Here is a 12,022-nt window from a genome sequence, read left to right as displayed (position 1 = left end):
AGGCTGGAGTGCAATGGTGCGATCTCGGCTCACCCACCACCTCCGCCTCCCAGGTTCAAGCGATTCTCCTGCCTCAGGCTCCCAAGTAGCTGGGATTACAGGCATGTGCCACCATGCCTGGCTAATTTTGTTTTTTTTTTTAGTAGAGATGGGGTTTCACCATGTTGGTTAGGCTGACCTCAAACTCCTGACCTCAGGTGATCTGCCCGTCTTGGCCTCCCAGAATGCTGGGATTATAGGCGTGAGCCACCACGCCGGGCCCTAACAACTCTGTCTTGAATAGGGGCTGGGTAAAATGAGACTGAGACCTACGGGCCTGCGTTCCCAGATGGTTAGGCATTCTAAGTCACAGGGGAGATAGGAGGTCAGCACAAGATACAGATCAAAGACCTTGCTGATAAAACAGATTGCAGCAAGGAAGCCAGCTAAAACCCACCAAAACCAAGATGGCGATGAGTGACCTCTGGTGTCCTCGCTGCTACACTCCCACTATGACAGTTTACAAATGCCGTGGCAACATCAGGAAGTTACCCTGTGGTCTAAAAAGGGAGGACATGAATAATCTGCCGCTTGTTTAGCATATGATCAAGAAATAACCATAAAAATGGGCAACCAGCAGCCCTCAGAGCTGCTATGTCTATGCAGTAGCCATTCTTTTATTCCTTTACTTTTTTAATAAACTTGCCTTCACTTTATGGACGCACCCTGAATTTTCTTGCCTGAGATTCAAGAACCCTCTCTTGGGGTTTGGATCCCGACCCCTTTCCCATAACACCTGGAGGGAGAGTAGGAAGTGAGGCAAGAGGGGAGCTGAGGTTGGTTTCTCCAAGATTTAAAGGTGTGGCAGAGGTAGGGACATGACTAGGGAGATAGTGGGCAGAGTGTGGGCTGCCTTCTCCTTGGTTTGGCAACTGGAGAGGGTACCCTCCTTTGGCAAGGGAGAGTGTACTTCCGTACTCCATGATCTAAAAGGGGTGTTTCCCTAGAAATATTTCTTTATGCCCAGGAACCCCCTGCAGGAAACTCCCGCCTGAACAGGCAATGAATCAGCTTAAGGCCTCTGTCTCACTGAGAAAGCTCAGCTTTATGAGGGCTGTTAATCCTCAGGTTTGATCCTTAACCTTCTACTTTCTAATCAGTCTAATTTTATTTTTAAAATTTAATTTTATTCTTAAAATTTCTTAATTTTATTCATATATCTCAAAGTGATTTTACCTAGGGTGCTTTGTTTAAAATGATCTTGGGCCCATCTGAGACCTACTGAATGCCAGTCACTGGAGTTGCTTTTGGAGTCTGCATTTTAACAAGTTCCTGAGGTGATTCCCATACATGCTGTGTTCAGTGTTGTCTTTATTCCTTTACTATCACCTTGACTCATTTTATATTTTTATCCTTTGGTCTTTGAGCACCTTCTTTTGTAGCATTGTTATATCAAAAGTATTCTTAATCTTTGGATCCCTTCCCCATTTTAATACTTTTTCCTCAGAAGTGTGCAAATGTTAGTTACTATTCATTTGGTGTGTTTTAGTTGGCCTCTTTTTTTTTAAAGTCAGGTTTATTAGGGTATAATAAATATATAATAACATTTATGATTTTTAGGTGTATATTTCTACGAATTTTGACAAAAGAATACAGTTGTGTAGCCACTACCACATTCAAGATATAGAATATTTTTATTGCCCCAGAAACTTCCCTTGAGCCCCTTTGTGGTCAACCCCCACTCCCAGACCCCAGCAATCATTAATCTGTTTCTGCAGTTTTGCCTTTTCCAGAATGTTATACGAATGGAATCAGTCTAAATATAGCTTTTTGGATCTGGCTTCTTCCACTTAGTATAAGCATTTGTTGTATTCATTTGTAGTCACTGCTTTTTATTGCTGAGTAATATTTATTACATAGATGTAGCCCAGTTTATCTATCTTTCCAAGTCGGTCTCTTTTTAAAAGCTTCATGGGCCTCTGGTTTTTGGTGAAACTTGTGGGCTTTGGAGCCACAAGGCTTGAGTTCATATTCAAGCTTTGCCACTTACAGTGTGACCTTGGTCTTAGGTTCCTTATCTATTAAATGAGGATAATAACAATACCAACTCCATAGGCCTATTTTGAAGTTTTAAATGAGCTTCTGGAACATAGAAAGCACTCAGCAAATGTTTTTGTGTCATTCTCTTACCGCTAAGTTTCTTATGCTTAAAAATTCTTAACACTTTAATTTTTTTTTTTAAGCAGGCAGCTTTCTGTTGTATGTTTTCTTACTACAGTAAGCAAAAAAAAAAAAAAAACAACAAACAAAAAACATAATTATAAGAGCTACTCATTTTTGAGAACTTAGGTGTACCATTAAGCATTTTACATGTGACATCATGTTTAATCCTTGTAACAACTCAATAAGTAAGTGTTATTGCTCTTACTTTTGTAGGTAAAAGATTGGAACCTAATTCTGCCTGGCCATGAAATACTGTGAAGACAATCCATGCCCTCAGCAAGATGCTTTTAGAGTGCTTTCTCTTTTAGCAAGCTCTCCAGAACCAGGAACCACTCTTTAAACCTTTCTTACAAAAGCACTGCACCTGGGGAACCCAGAGGGGAGGAAGATATCTCCCTTATAGGCCCACAGCCCCTTTCCAGCATCTTTCCCTTTCAGTTCTTGGTATGAGCTCTTCTGGTTCATTATCAGGAGTATGGTAACACTGTAACATATATGAAACCTACTACAGAAATTATGAAACATGTCACATTTCCATGGTTCTATGAGCATATAAAAATAAAGATGTCAAGAGGGTAGGAGGAGGAGGCAAGAAGAGAAAAACTAAAATAAGATCGGTAGTGCCATCTAGTGGGAAATCCTGGCACTGTCAAACCCAAGCAATCTGCTACCCTGCCCAGTTACTTAAACTATTTCTAAACTTTATAAAGCTGAACTGTCAGCAACAGAATGTCGAATTTGAATCATCTTCCATTTTATACACCAACATTTTTCCTCAATGTCAGTCTATCTCCAGTGAATATAAAGCTGAAGTGTTGAATGAACACATCAAGAAATATCATACATTTTGTGAGGAGATAATGGGTCTGAATCTATGTTCTTTATTCTGTACAACCTCCCATCATCAACCAAAATCTGCAAATAGCTTGATTTTTGAAGAGAAGATGAGGATAAGTAGGAGGTTGTAATATCCACTTAAAGTAACTGTCCAGCGTGAATTTAACACAGCAATTGAGTAGTTTTGAGTCCCCCAGGAAGATTTCTTGCCATGATGAAAACAGATAGTCTTTCACCTAGCTATCGGATCCTTCTTCCATTATAATTGCTGGAAAACCAGTTCATGTAAGGGATCTACCTGTTGTTCAATGCCTACTAAATACTAGTATTTTATTAGATAATTTATACATATTTTGTTAGTTAAGCCTTCCAACTTATCTAATATCTGAACCTCAACTCTTCCTCTTACTAGCTAAATGACATCAGGGGAACAACTTACTAACCTCTCTAAGTCTGTTTATTCACCTGTGGGTAATACCATTAACATCTCCTTAATAGATTTGTGGTAATAATTGAATGAGGTCTTCAATGCAGAGAGCTAAACACTATGCCCATTTAAAAAGTGGTTGCTGCTGCTCTATCTTCCCAGTCCAGGGGGTTCTTGGACATTCTCCCCACGATGAGTGTCCCTCTTCCGAAGTGGGGGTAGAATGTGGTGGTCTCTTAAAGAGGATCACTTATGTTAGGATCACTGAGCTTGGGTTTTAACATCTGTAAGTATGGGACTGGGTTTTAGAAAATGAATCTCCTCATGACCAAACTATTAGCCCTCCTTTTTTCCCTTAGATGTAAGGGGAAATTTCACGAGTAAGCTCGGTTAATTTTGGGAGGGTCATCTGTGAAATCTCAGGCATTTATGACATAAACTCAAGTTTTCTCTTCTTTTGATTTCCTGGAATGGTGAACACGGAGTGTCTTACCTTGTGTATTGAGCGTGGTTTAGGAGTCTGTTGTCAATTTTACAGTCTTTTGACCTCTATGTACTTGGCATGCTGAGCTTCTTGCCGTTGATCTAAAGTACCAGGCCCATTCATACACATTGTATACTTTCCACACCTTGCTGAGAATTCCCTTCCCTTTCCTTTTCATCTGAAAACTCCCACTCAGTTTTCAAGTACCAATTCACATGTCTCCTGCTGTGTGACGCTTTACACTTCCTTTCGGCTGGATAAGTTGCTGTCCTCCTTGCTCACATGGCACTTTGTCAGCTTCTCTAAATTGTACTAGCCAAACACTGTCATAATCCATTTACACATAAGTCTCTCCCAGAAGGTCAATTCCTGAGGGTCAGGGACCATTTCCAGCTGTATTTGTCCTCCTTCCCTGGCTCATTCCCTATTTCTCCTCACTTCCACTTCTCCAAGATTGTACCCCAATAAAATGTTAGCTCATAAACTATTGTCTCAGGGTCTGTTTTCCAAGAATCTGGACTAAGACATATCACTAGTGCCTGTTATAGGATAGAAGCTTAAACACTGACTAATAAATAGATGAGAGTAGGCACCTTCAAACTGACAATTATTTCTGAGTATTTAAATACCGCAATGCATAACAGTACCAAGTACCACTTGTAGGCAATCTAGATTTAGCTTTCTTCTCCCTTAGGTCTTGTTGTAATCCAAGGAAACTTATTTCCTGGTTAAATTTGTTTGTAAATGTAAACCAAAATTGGTTTATGAGAGAAATTTAGGAGAAATTCATTTTGCTCTTATAATACTAAATTTTTGTAACTGCACCAAACTTGGTTCATCTGTAACAGCACGAATGAGATCACAGGCTTTGTAGGGCTGAGCTGGAGTGAGAGAGTTTTTCTAACAGCATGTTGCTCCTTAAAACCACCTAATATTTCAATGTAACTGCCCTGATAGAAACGTTTTTGCCTTCATACCTCATTTCAACTGATTTTTTGTGCCCCAAAATAGTCAATTATAGGTTAAGTACCGTAAGTTATTGGTTTGACAAGGATGGCCAGGAAGTGACAGTAAATAAACAAAATGTGGCCAGGAGAGGAAGGCAGTGTCTGAAGACGATTGCGACAGATGCTCCCTAGGGAGTTGTTTCCATCACGCTGCAAATGTGAAGTAGGGTTAGGAGCCAGAATCAGCTTGAGTAAAAAATAAAAAAAAACGAAAAACAAAAAAAAACCCTCAATGGGTGGCTCCGAATGTGGCTATTGGGACTAATAATGTGGATTCTGGGGGCAGAATACCCTCAGAATGGTTCATATAAGTTTACACGTTGGCCTCTCTGTTGGCCAGGGACTGACTTTTTCTCCCTCCTTGTGTAGCACCGTGTGTGGTGCATAATGTGTATGGCACACAGTAGGTTTTCAGTTGACGTTTGAGAGAATGAGAGGTTGTGGAAGCATCAGTTCTTATTGATGTTTCTGTCTGAGAGGCTTGTTTCTTCCAATTTTATAGTCCCAAAACAACTGCCTCAAATTTCACTTAAAACTTATGCCAGCTGGAACCTGAAAATCCTTTCACTCATAAGGTTCTTTGATTTCTCACAAATGGAATAAAGTCCTATGGGAGAATCGCTGTTACAAGAATTGTTCAAAGCCCGTCCAGGTGGGTGGGCCTCACATATTACCTATTATGTGTTTAGTTCACACAACTAAACTTTTCAAGCACTATTTTCTCTGTTATTGGAGTCTGTTCTATTTATTATTTTTAAAGTAAGTCTGTAACTCCCTTATATTTACAGGTATACTAGCATACTATATATTTTCTTAACCTCATAGTACAATTTTCTCCTCACACTTGAAAAGACAGTTTCAAGAAAATATAGGGCAGATACTTACCTGAGTGTAGTGGCCACAGACTTTTTTGCATATCCGAGTCTTGAAGTCGTAGTCCTGGATTTCGTCATACCAGTTTGTGATGGCGGAAGACACAGAAAAGAGGGGCACAGACCCAGTCCAGATGTTTTCTCCCAGTGAAGTGAAGTTTGGGTGCAGCTTGTGGGGTGGCTTCAGCCGTGTATTATGTGAAAACTGGCAATTTCTGGCCCATGCTTTTGCAATTTGGGCTAGTGCTGGGTCCCAAGTCTGCAAAAATAAACATTAAACAATAGGGGGGTCAAATTTTAAATAATAGGGGGCTCATCTACAATGTAACTGGGGTGAGTACAGTGGGAATTTTAATGGAAAACAAGGTGAGATAAGGAGAGAAAATACCACTGCATATGAATCCTCTATAAATTATGGTCTTCAAGCACTGAGTAGGGTTGGTAGGAAACGTGATGATTTAGTTTCATGGAATTTAGAATCTAGGTGAGGAAAACTGACAATTCACTGAAGGCTAATTATGGGCAAAATAGTGTGTGCCGTGTTTTACAACATTATTCCATAACCACAATAGCCCATATCCTAAGAAGTTCAGAAAGGTTAAAAACCAGCTTAAAGCCACAGATCTGAAATTCAATCCCAAGCCTTACTGACCCAAAATCCCATCCTTTCCCCAGATGCTATTCTGCCTTCCTGAGCAACTCAGTACTTTGTCAGCAACAAAAAAAGTAAATTTAGAGGCAAAAAAACAAAAACAAACAAAATCACAAAAATTAACATGGAAGAAAATAACAAAAAGAGAAGTAAAATCCACTGAAAATCAGAAAACAGGAAATGTTCAAAAAGAGAAGTAAAATGTGCTGTGGCACTTGCTTACGACAACAGTTGAGCAGACAGAGCTAAACTGGATGTGTTTTGATCACAGATTGTGAATTTACTGCATACATTAATCACAATGAAAAAAAATCATTCAGGATTATGAAGGCATTAACACCAAAGTCAATACACATTAGCTGTTTCTGACTGACTGACGCCACAATTAATGATATTTTCCTTACCATGTATAGCATATCACTGGCTGTTGGTTTCACCTCTGATCGGAACTTGTTATGGATTCGAACGCAGTCTTTGATGAAATCTTCATTTTCGATATCTGGCAAAATATTTGCTGTGTGTGAATAACTGGAGACAAAAGAAACCATCCAGGCTATTGTAGCAAGTGTGGCACACATGCTTTGTCTGGCATGGAGCCTTGGGAGGCTGCAGTGCAGAGCCGCCGCAGTTTCTGAGAGTGTGATTGCCTTCCTGCGTGCTCAGCCCGCTGCTTTGCAAAGCTAGCCGACTTCAGCTTTGAGAAAACAGAAGAGCATGAGTTCATCACCAGTTTTAAGAAACGGGTTTCTCCATATATGGTGTGCAGCTCACTTTGTGTTCTTAACCCTACCCTGTCTTTTCAGTGGTTTTCAGTGACACAGCACCTATTACGACATAGATTTTTATGAGGCTGCGTCAGACTTCCTTTTGAATTGGGGGATATTTCCAAAGAAAATTCTGAAGTCTCCAGGAATAATAGTCTCCAATTTTTCATGGAGGTTGTGGTGATAAAATGAAAACATATCTCTTACTTCTATAAATGCTTTGCAAAATGCTTTCAGAAATCTTTTTCTTTTTAGAGTCATACCAACACATAGTGGTTGGAATATCTGGTTAATATCATAAACGTGACCTAGAATTCATTCACGATGGTAGAAACATGTAAGCGTGTGTGTGTGTGTGTGTGTATGTGCATGAGAGAGAGAGAGAGGGAGGTAGGGAGGGATTGAGAGAGATAATACTAGAAAGAATACAGTACTCAAGTTGAGAATTTAGTTTCTGTTTCTAACTAGCTGTAAGACCTTGGACAGGATACCAAGCTCTCAAAACCTCAGTCACCTACTGAATGAGGCTATGGGACCTTTTCTGCTTCCTTAATTATAGAGGTTCGGCAGGATCAAATGAACTAGCTAATATTAAATTCATGCCTTGTATATTCACCTTAGTAACACAGAAAGAAAAACACAGTCACTGGCCCCAAGGAGCTCACAGTGGTAAGAGCTGTGAGATGGTGACGACAAGGATGGTTACAACAGGGGCTGTTGGAGATCTGGATATAGGAAAGCACAAGAAGATATGGACACACAAGAGAGCATACTTAACCCATTCTGGAAAGGGCAGAGCTGACCTCCTACATACAACAAGTGAGGCCTTTGCTGAGGGTAGAATCAGCTAGGTGTTGATCAAGTGAAAAGGGGCTGGAGAGGAGAACGGAATTAGAAGGATAGGAACTATATATCTAGTTGTGAAGTTGAAGACATGGTGTTATGGCAAGAATGGAGCAAGAACCTCTCCATGTTATCTCCCTCTGTAAATATGGTCTGTAAATAAGTACTGATTCTGACTGGTAAGAAACTTGATACCTGGTGTCATGGAATTCAGAATCCAAATGATGCTTTCATGCTACTTGGGGGAGAGAAGAGTCAGATCAGGAAGGATTTCTCAATTCTGCTAATGATTTTTGATTTTATCAGCAAAGTAATGGTAAATTATTGGAGGATTTTAGCTGTAGGTGGGGTTTAGAACTGGTTTTAGAAAACACCTGTATTTTAGAAAATTAAGAGATATGGAAAATGGAATGAAGGGGGAAATATTTCTAATGCAAACAAAAAGTAAAGAAACATTTCAGGCACACCTGTAGCCCCAGCTACTCAGAAAGTTGAGGTGGGAGGATAGCTTGATCCCCACAATTTGAGGTTGTGAAGAGCTGTAGTCATGTCACTGCAATCCAGCGTGGGTGACAGAACGAGAACCCCATCAATAAAAACAAACATACAGTCCAGGTGCGGTGGCTCACGCCTGTAATCCCAGCACTTTAGGAGGCCAAGGAGGGCGGATCACCTGAGGTCAGGAGTGCAAGACCAGCCTGACCAACATGGTCTCTACTAGACATACCAAAATTAGCCGGGCATGGTGGTGCATGCCTGTAATCCCAGCTACTTGCGAGGCTGAGGCAGGAGAATTGCTTGAACCTGGGAGGTGGAGGTTGCAGTAAGCTGAGATTGCATCACTGCACTCTAGCCTAGGCAACAAGAGCGAAACTCCATCTCAAAAAAGCCCAACCAACCAACCAAACAAAAACCATTACAGAACCATAAGGCAGAATTACTATTGCCACACACACACAAATAACCTTAAAAATACTCATATATATGTTCAAATTTTGTACAGGTTGCCTAATTTCCACTACCATGTCTTTATGTTATAGCAATCTCAGATAAGCAGTGTCTTGTCTAGGTCTCATAGGCAACTCTTTGATCATTGTAGTGACAATAAACAGAGACCGTTCTCCAGTTTGAAGTGGTAACCATGTCCAAGGCCTGCTTCTCATCTTCTGGGTCTCTGTGAGCTAGACTGAGTGTTGAAAACAACAAGGAAAATGAGACCCCACGAGCAAGCAAACTCAGTGGTGTCTTGTGGTTGCTGGCATAATCCCTGTTATACACATACAACTCCCAAGAATAAGCGATGTGATCTTGGTATTGAAATGACTTAATATTTTTTTTTCTGGAATTTCCCGAAAATAATCAGCAAAAGGGAAAGTCTGCCATCACAGAGATGATTTTTGTGTTATTGTGCAGACCAGGTTAGCTCCTTAGAGCTACAACTCTAAAACGTTTCAATTCATACTACATGTTTGCTCCAAAAGCCCATAGAAGTGGTTTGCCACAGAACAGGAACTTTCACCCGGCAGCAAATGTAAGCCTTCACTTCTTAGAAGGCTTTGAACTTTGCTATGACTTTTTCCACTTCTTAACCCAAGTCTTCACCATGATCTCTTTGATAATTATGCATGTGTGTTAAGAGAGAGAGAGATTGGTTTTTAGTGCTCATCACTGCATGGTAGCATTTTAAAATATTTTTAACTTTCTTTTTAATTCTTCTCTGAATCGTTTAATTTTTTTACAGTGAGAATATGCTATCTTTCATAGTAATAAAATAAACTGCAATTATTTTGGAGAGTCATGGGATCTTTAAAATCATGCACAAATTCATACATATCTTGATAAACCCATGCATAGATGAAAAACTAAAGGAATATCCACAATTTCAGTATTGTGGGTAATACTGCATAATGGACTGTCTCTCTATCTCAGCAAGTTTTACTCAAGTGTCTTATAAAAAGCAACAGCTTGTGTAGCTAGAGATAATCATTTATATTATGTGGAAAAATCTCAACCTTGCTATACTGTTCTAAATATATCCATTTATATACATGATGAGCTTTTTTATTTCTTGGGGAGAAATGATACAGAATTTTCTATAATCTCACACTTTCTGATTAGATTCCATAAACATTTAGGCTCCAAAACCTCTAGCCACCTATTCTATTGGGACTATATGTTGGGTGTGGGGATGGACCAAGATAAAGGATTCAGAAAGAGGGAGGGACTATGATATTTATTAAGCAAACACATCACTGTTATATTGTTGTGTGATGATACTTTAATTTGGCATAAACTAGTTTTAAACATGTGACAAGGTACAACTTAACTATAGTCCATATTCTAGAAGCAGTTAATTAGTGCTGAAGTACTCCCATCAGGAATCCACACTCCAAAGGTGATGCTAACACTTCAGATATGGTTACGGAAATTGATACCTGAGAGTTTGTTCATTAGAACAGGGCATGTTAGAGAATCATTTTCACTGGCAAAATGAGTAATTTTCACAGTGGCTTGTAGGGAGATTGAACACATCCTCCTGCTATTGCATGAATGAAGTATAAAGAAGCAGACATCCTCAGATCTCTATTACTGCAGGTGTAGTGTTCAAGGGGACTACCACCTCACAAGAGGTTCCTGTTTTCTGCCTTGACTCCAAGGCTGCTAGTCTAAACTTTAGAATGTCTGTTTAGTGAGCTTACCATTGGAGTGTCTAAGAGTAGAGAGCAGGAATGTTTTTGTAATTGTTTGCTAATGAATGTTAAGACATTTAGCAAAATTTTTCCAAGACTTACTTTCATAATAGCATACTATCAGGTATTGGGTTTGTAAGGGAGGGGAACATAGCCTTTGCATAATTCAGCTCTAACTGCAAGAGGCTTCAATATTTATCAAAAGAACCTGACATTTGAGGCCATGTTAGCTTAGGTCAGTTGGCAGCAGTGATGACAAGCACCAAGCCTTTTCAAATTCATTATCTCCCTATGCTCTCTTAATAATCTTGTGACATATGTATGTGTGTGTGTATATGCATGCATAGACACATAATTATTCCTATTTACAGATGAAAATATTGAGTTATAAAGTGGATAAATAACTGGACCAGGGGAAGGACACTAGTAAGATGTTAACATAAGGTCTCACTGCAAATCTTGTCTGTAGTTTAGAGCACAAGTTCATTAGAGTGTCTGGGTTCAAATCAAATACGCTGTACTAGGTGTATGAATGGGCATTTTGTCTTTCTGTCCTTTAGTTTCCTTATCTGTGAAATAGGAATAATATCATCTCCTTCATTGGATTGATAAATTTAAATAAGAAGTTATTTGTAAAAGCAGATTAGGTAGTAGCTGACACAGGGTAAGTACTGTATAGAACAGCTATGATTATTATTATTATTTTCTTTCCCTTTATGACTCTAGGTATGCGTAAGTGCATTCCATATGGATGTGGTTTGGCTGTGTCCCCACCCAAATCTCAATTGTAGCTCCCATAATTTCCACATGTTGTGGGAGGGACCCTGTGGGAGAGAATTGAATCATGGAGGCAGTTTCATACTTATTTACTACTTATTTAGACTTATTTACTACCATGACTAAAGTATGGTAGTAAATAAGTCTCATGAGATCTGATGGTTTTATTAGGGGTTTCCCCTTTCGCTTGGCTGTCATTCTCTTGCCTGCCACTAGGTAAGACGTGCCTTTCACTTTCTGCCATGATTGTGAGGCCTCCCCAGCCACGTGGGACTGTGAGTCCATTCAACCTCCTTTTTTTTTTTTCTTTTTTTTTGAGATGGAGTCTCGCTGTGTCACCAGGTTTGAGTGCAGTGGCATGATCTCAGCTCACTGCAACCTCCACATCTTGGATTCAAGTGATTCTCCTGCCGCAGCCTCCTGAGTAGCTGGGACTATAGGCATGCACCACCATGCCCAGCTAATTT

General features: G+C 39.8%; 1 protein-coding gene across 2 annotated transcripts in view; it reads right to left on the bottom strand.

Moving 5' to 3' along the window:
- The window catches only part of GLIPR1 (GLI pathogenesis-related 1), a 19,588-nt gene extending 12,326 nt beyond the window's left edge, over positions 1-7,262 (bottom strand). The window contains exons 1-3 of one of the 2 annotated variants that reach the window (XM_011929364.1): positions 6,886-7,208; positions 5,843-6,088; positions 705-775 (exon numbers count right to left, since the gene is read on the bottom strand). In XM_011929364.1, coding sequence (XP_011784754.1) covers positions 705-775; positions 5,843-6,088; positions 6,886-7,059 — 491 coding nt within the window. In that variant the 5' untranslated portion in view covers positions 7,060-7,208. Of the gene's footprint in view, positions 1-704; positions 776-5,842; positions 6,089-6,885 lie in introns of both variants that reach the window. The other variant, XM_011929363.1, reaches the window with a different exon arrangement.
- Between the last annotated feature and the right edge of the window lie 4,760 nt (positions 7,263-12,022).

Source organism: Colobus angolensis, unplaced genomic scaffold (genome assembly GCF_000951035.1).
Source record: "Colobus angolensis palliatus isolate OR3802 unplaced genomic scaffold, Cang.pa_1.0 Scaffold80, whole genome shotgun sequence".
NCBI classification, from domain to species: domain Eukaryota; kingdom Metazoa; phylum Chordata; class Mammalia; order Primates; family Cercopithecidae; genus Colobus; species Colobus angolensis.
The sequence above is the reverse complement of the archived record's forward strand: the minus strand, read 5'-3'. Positions and strand labels throughout refer to the sequence as shown.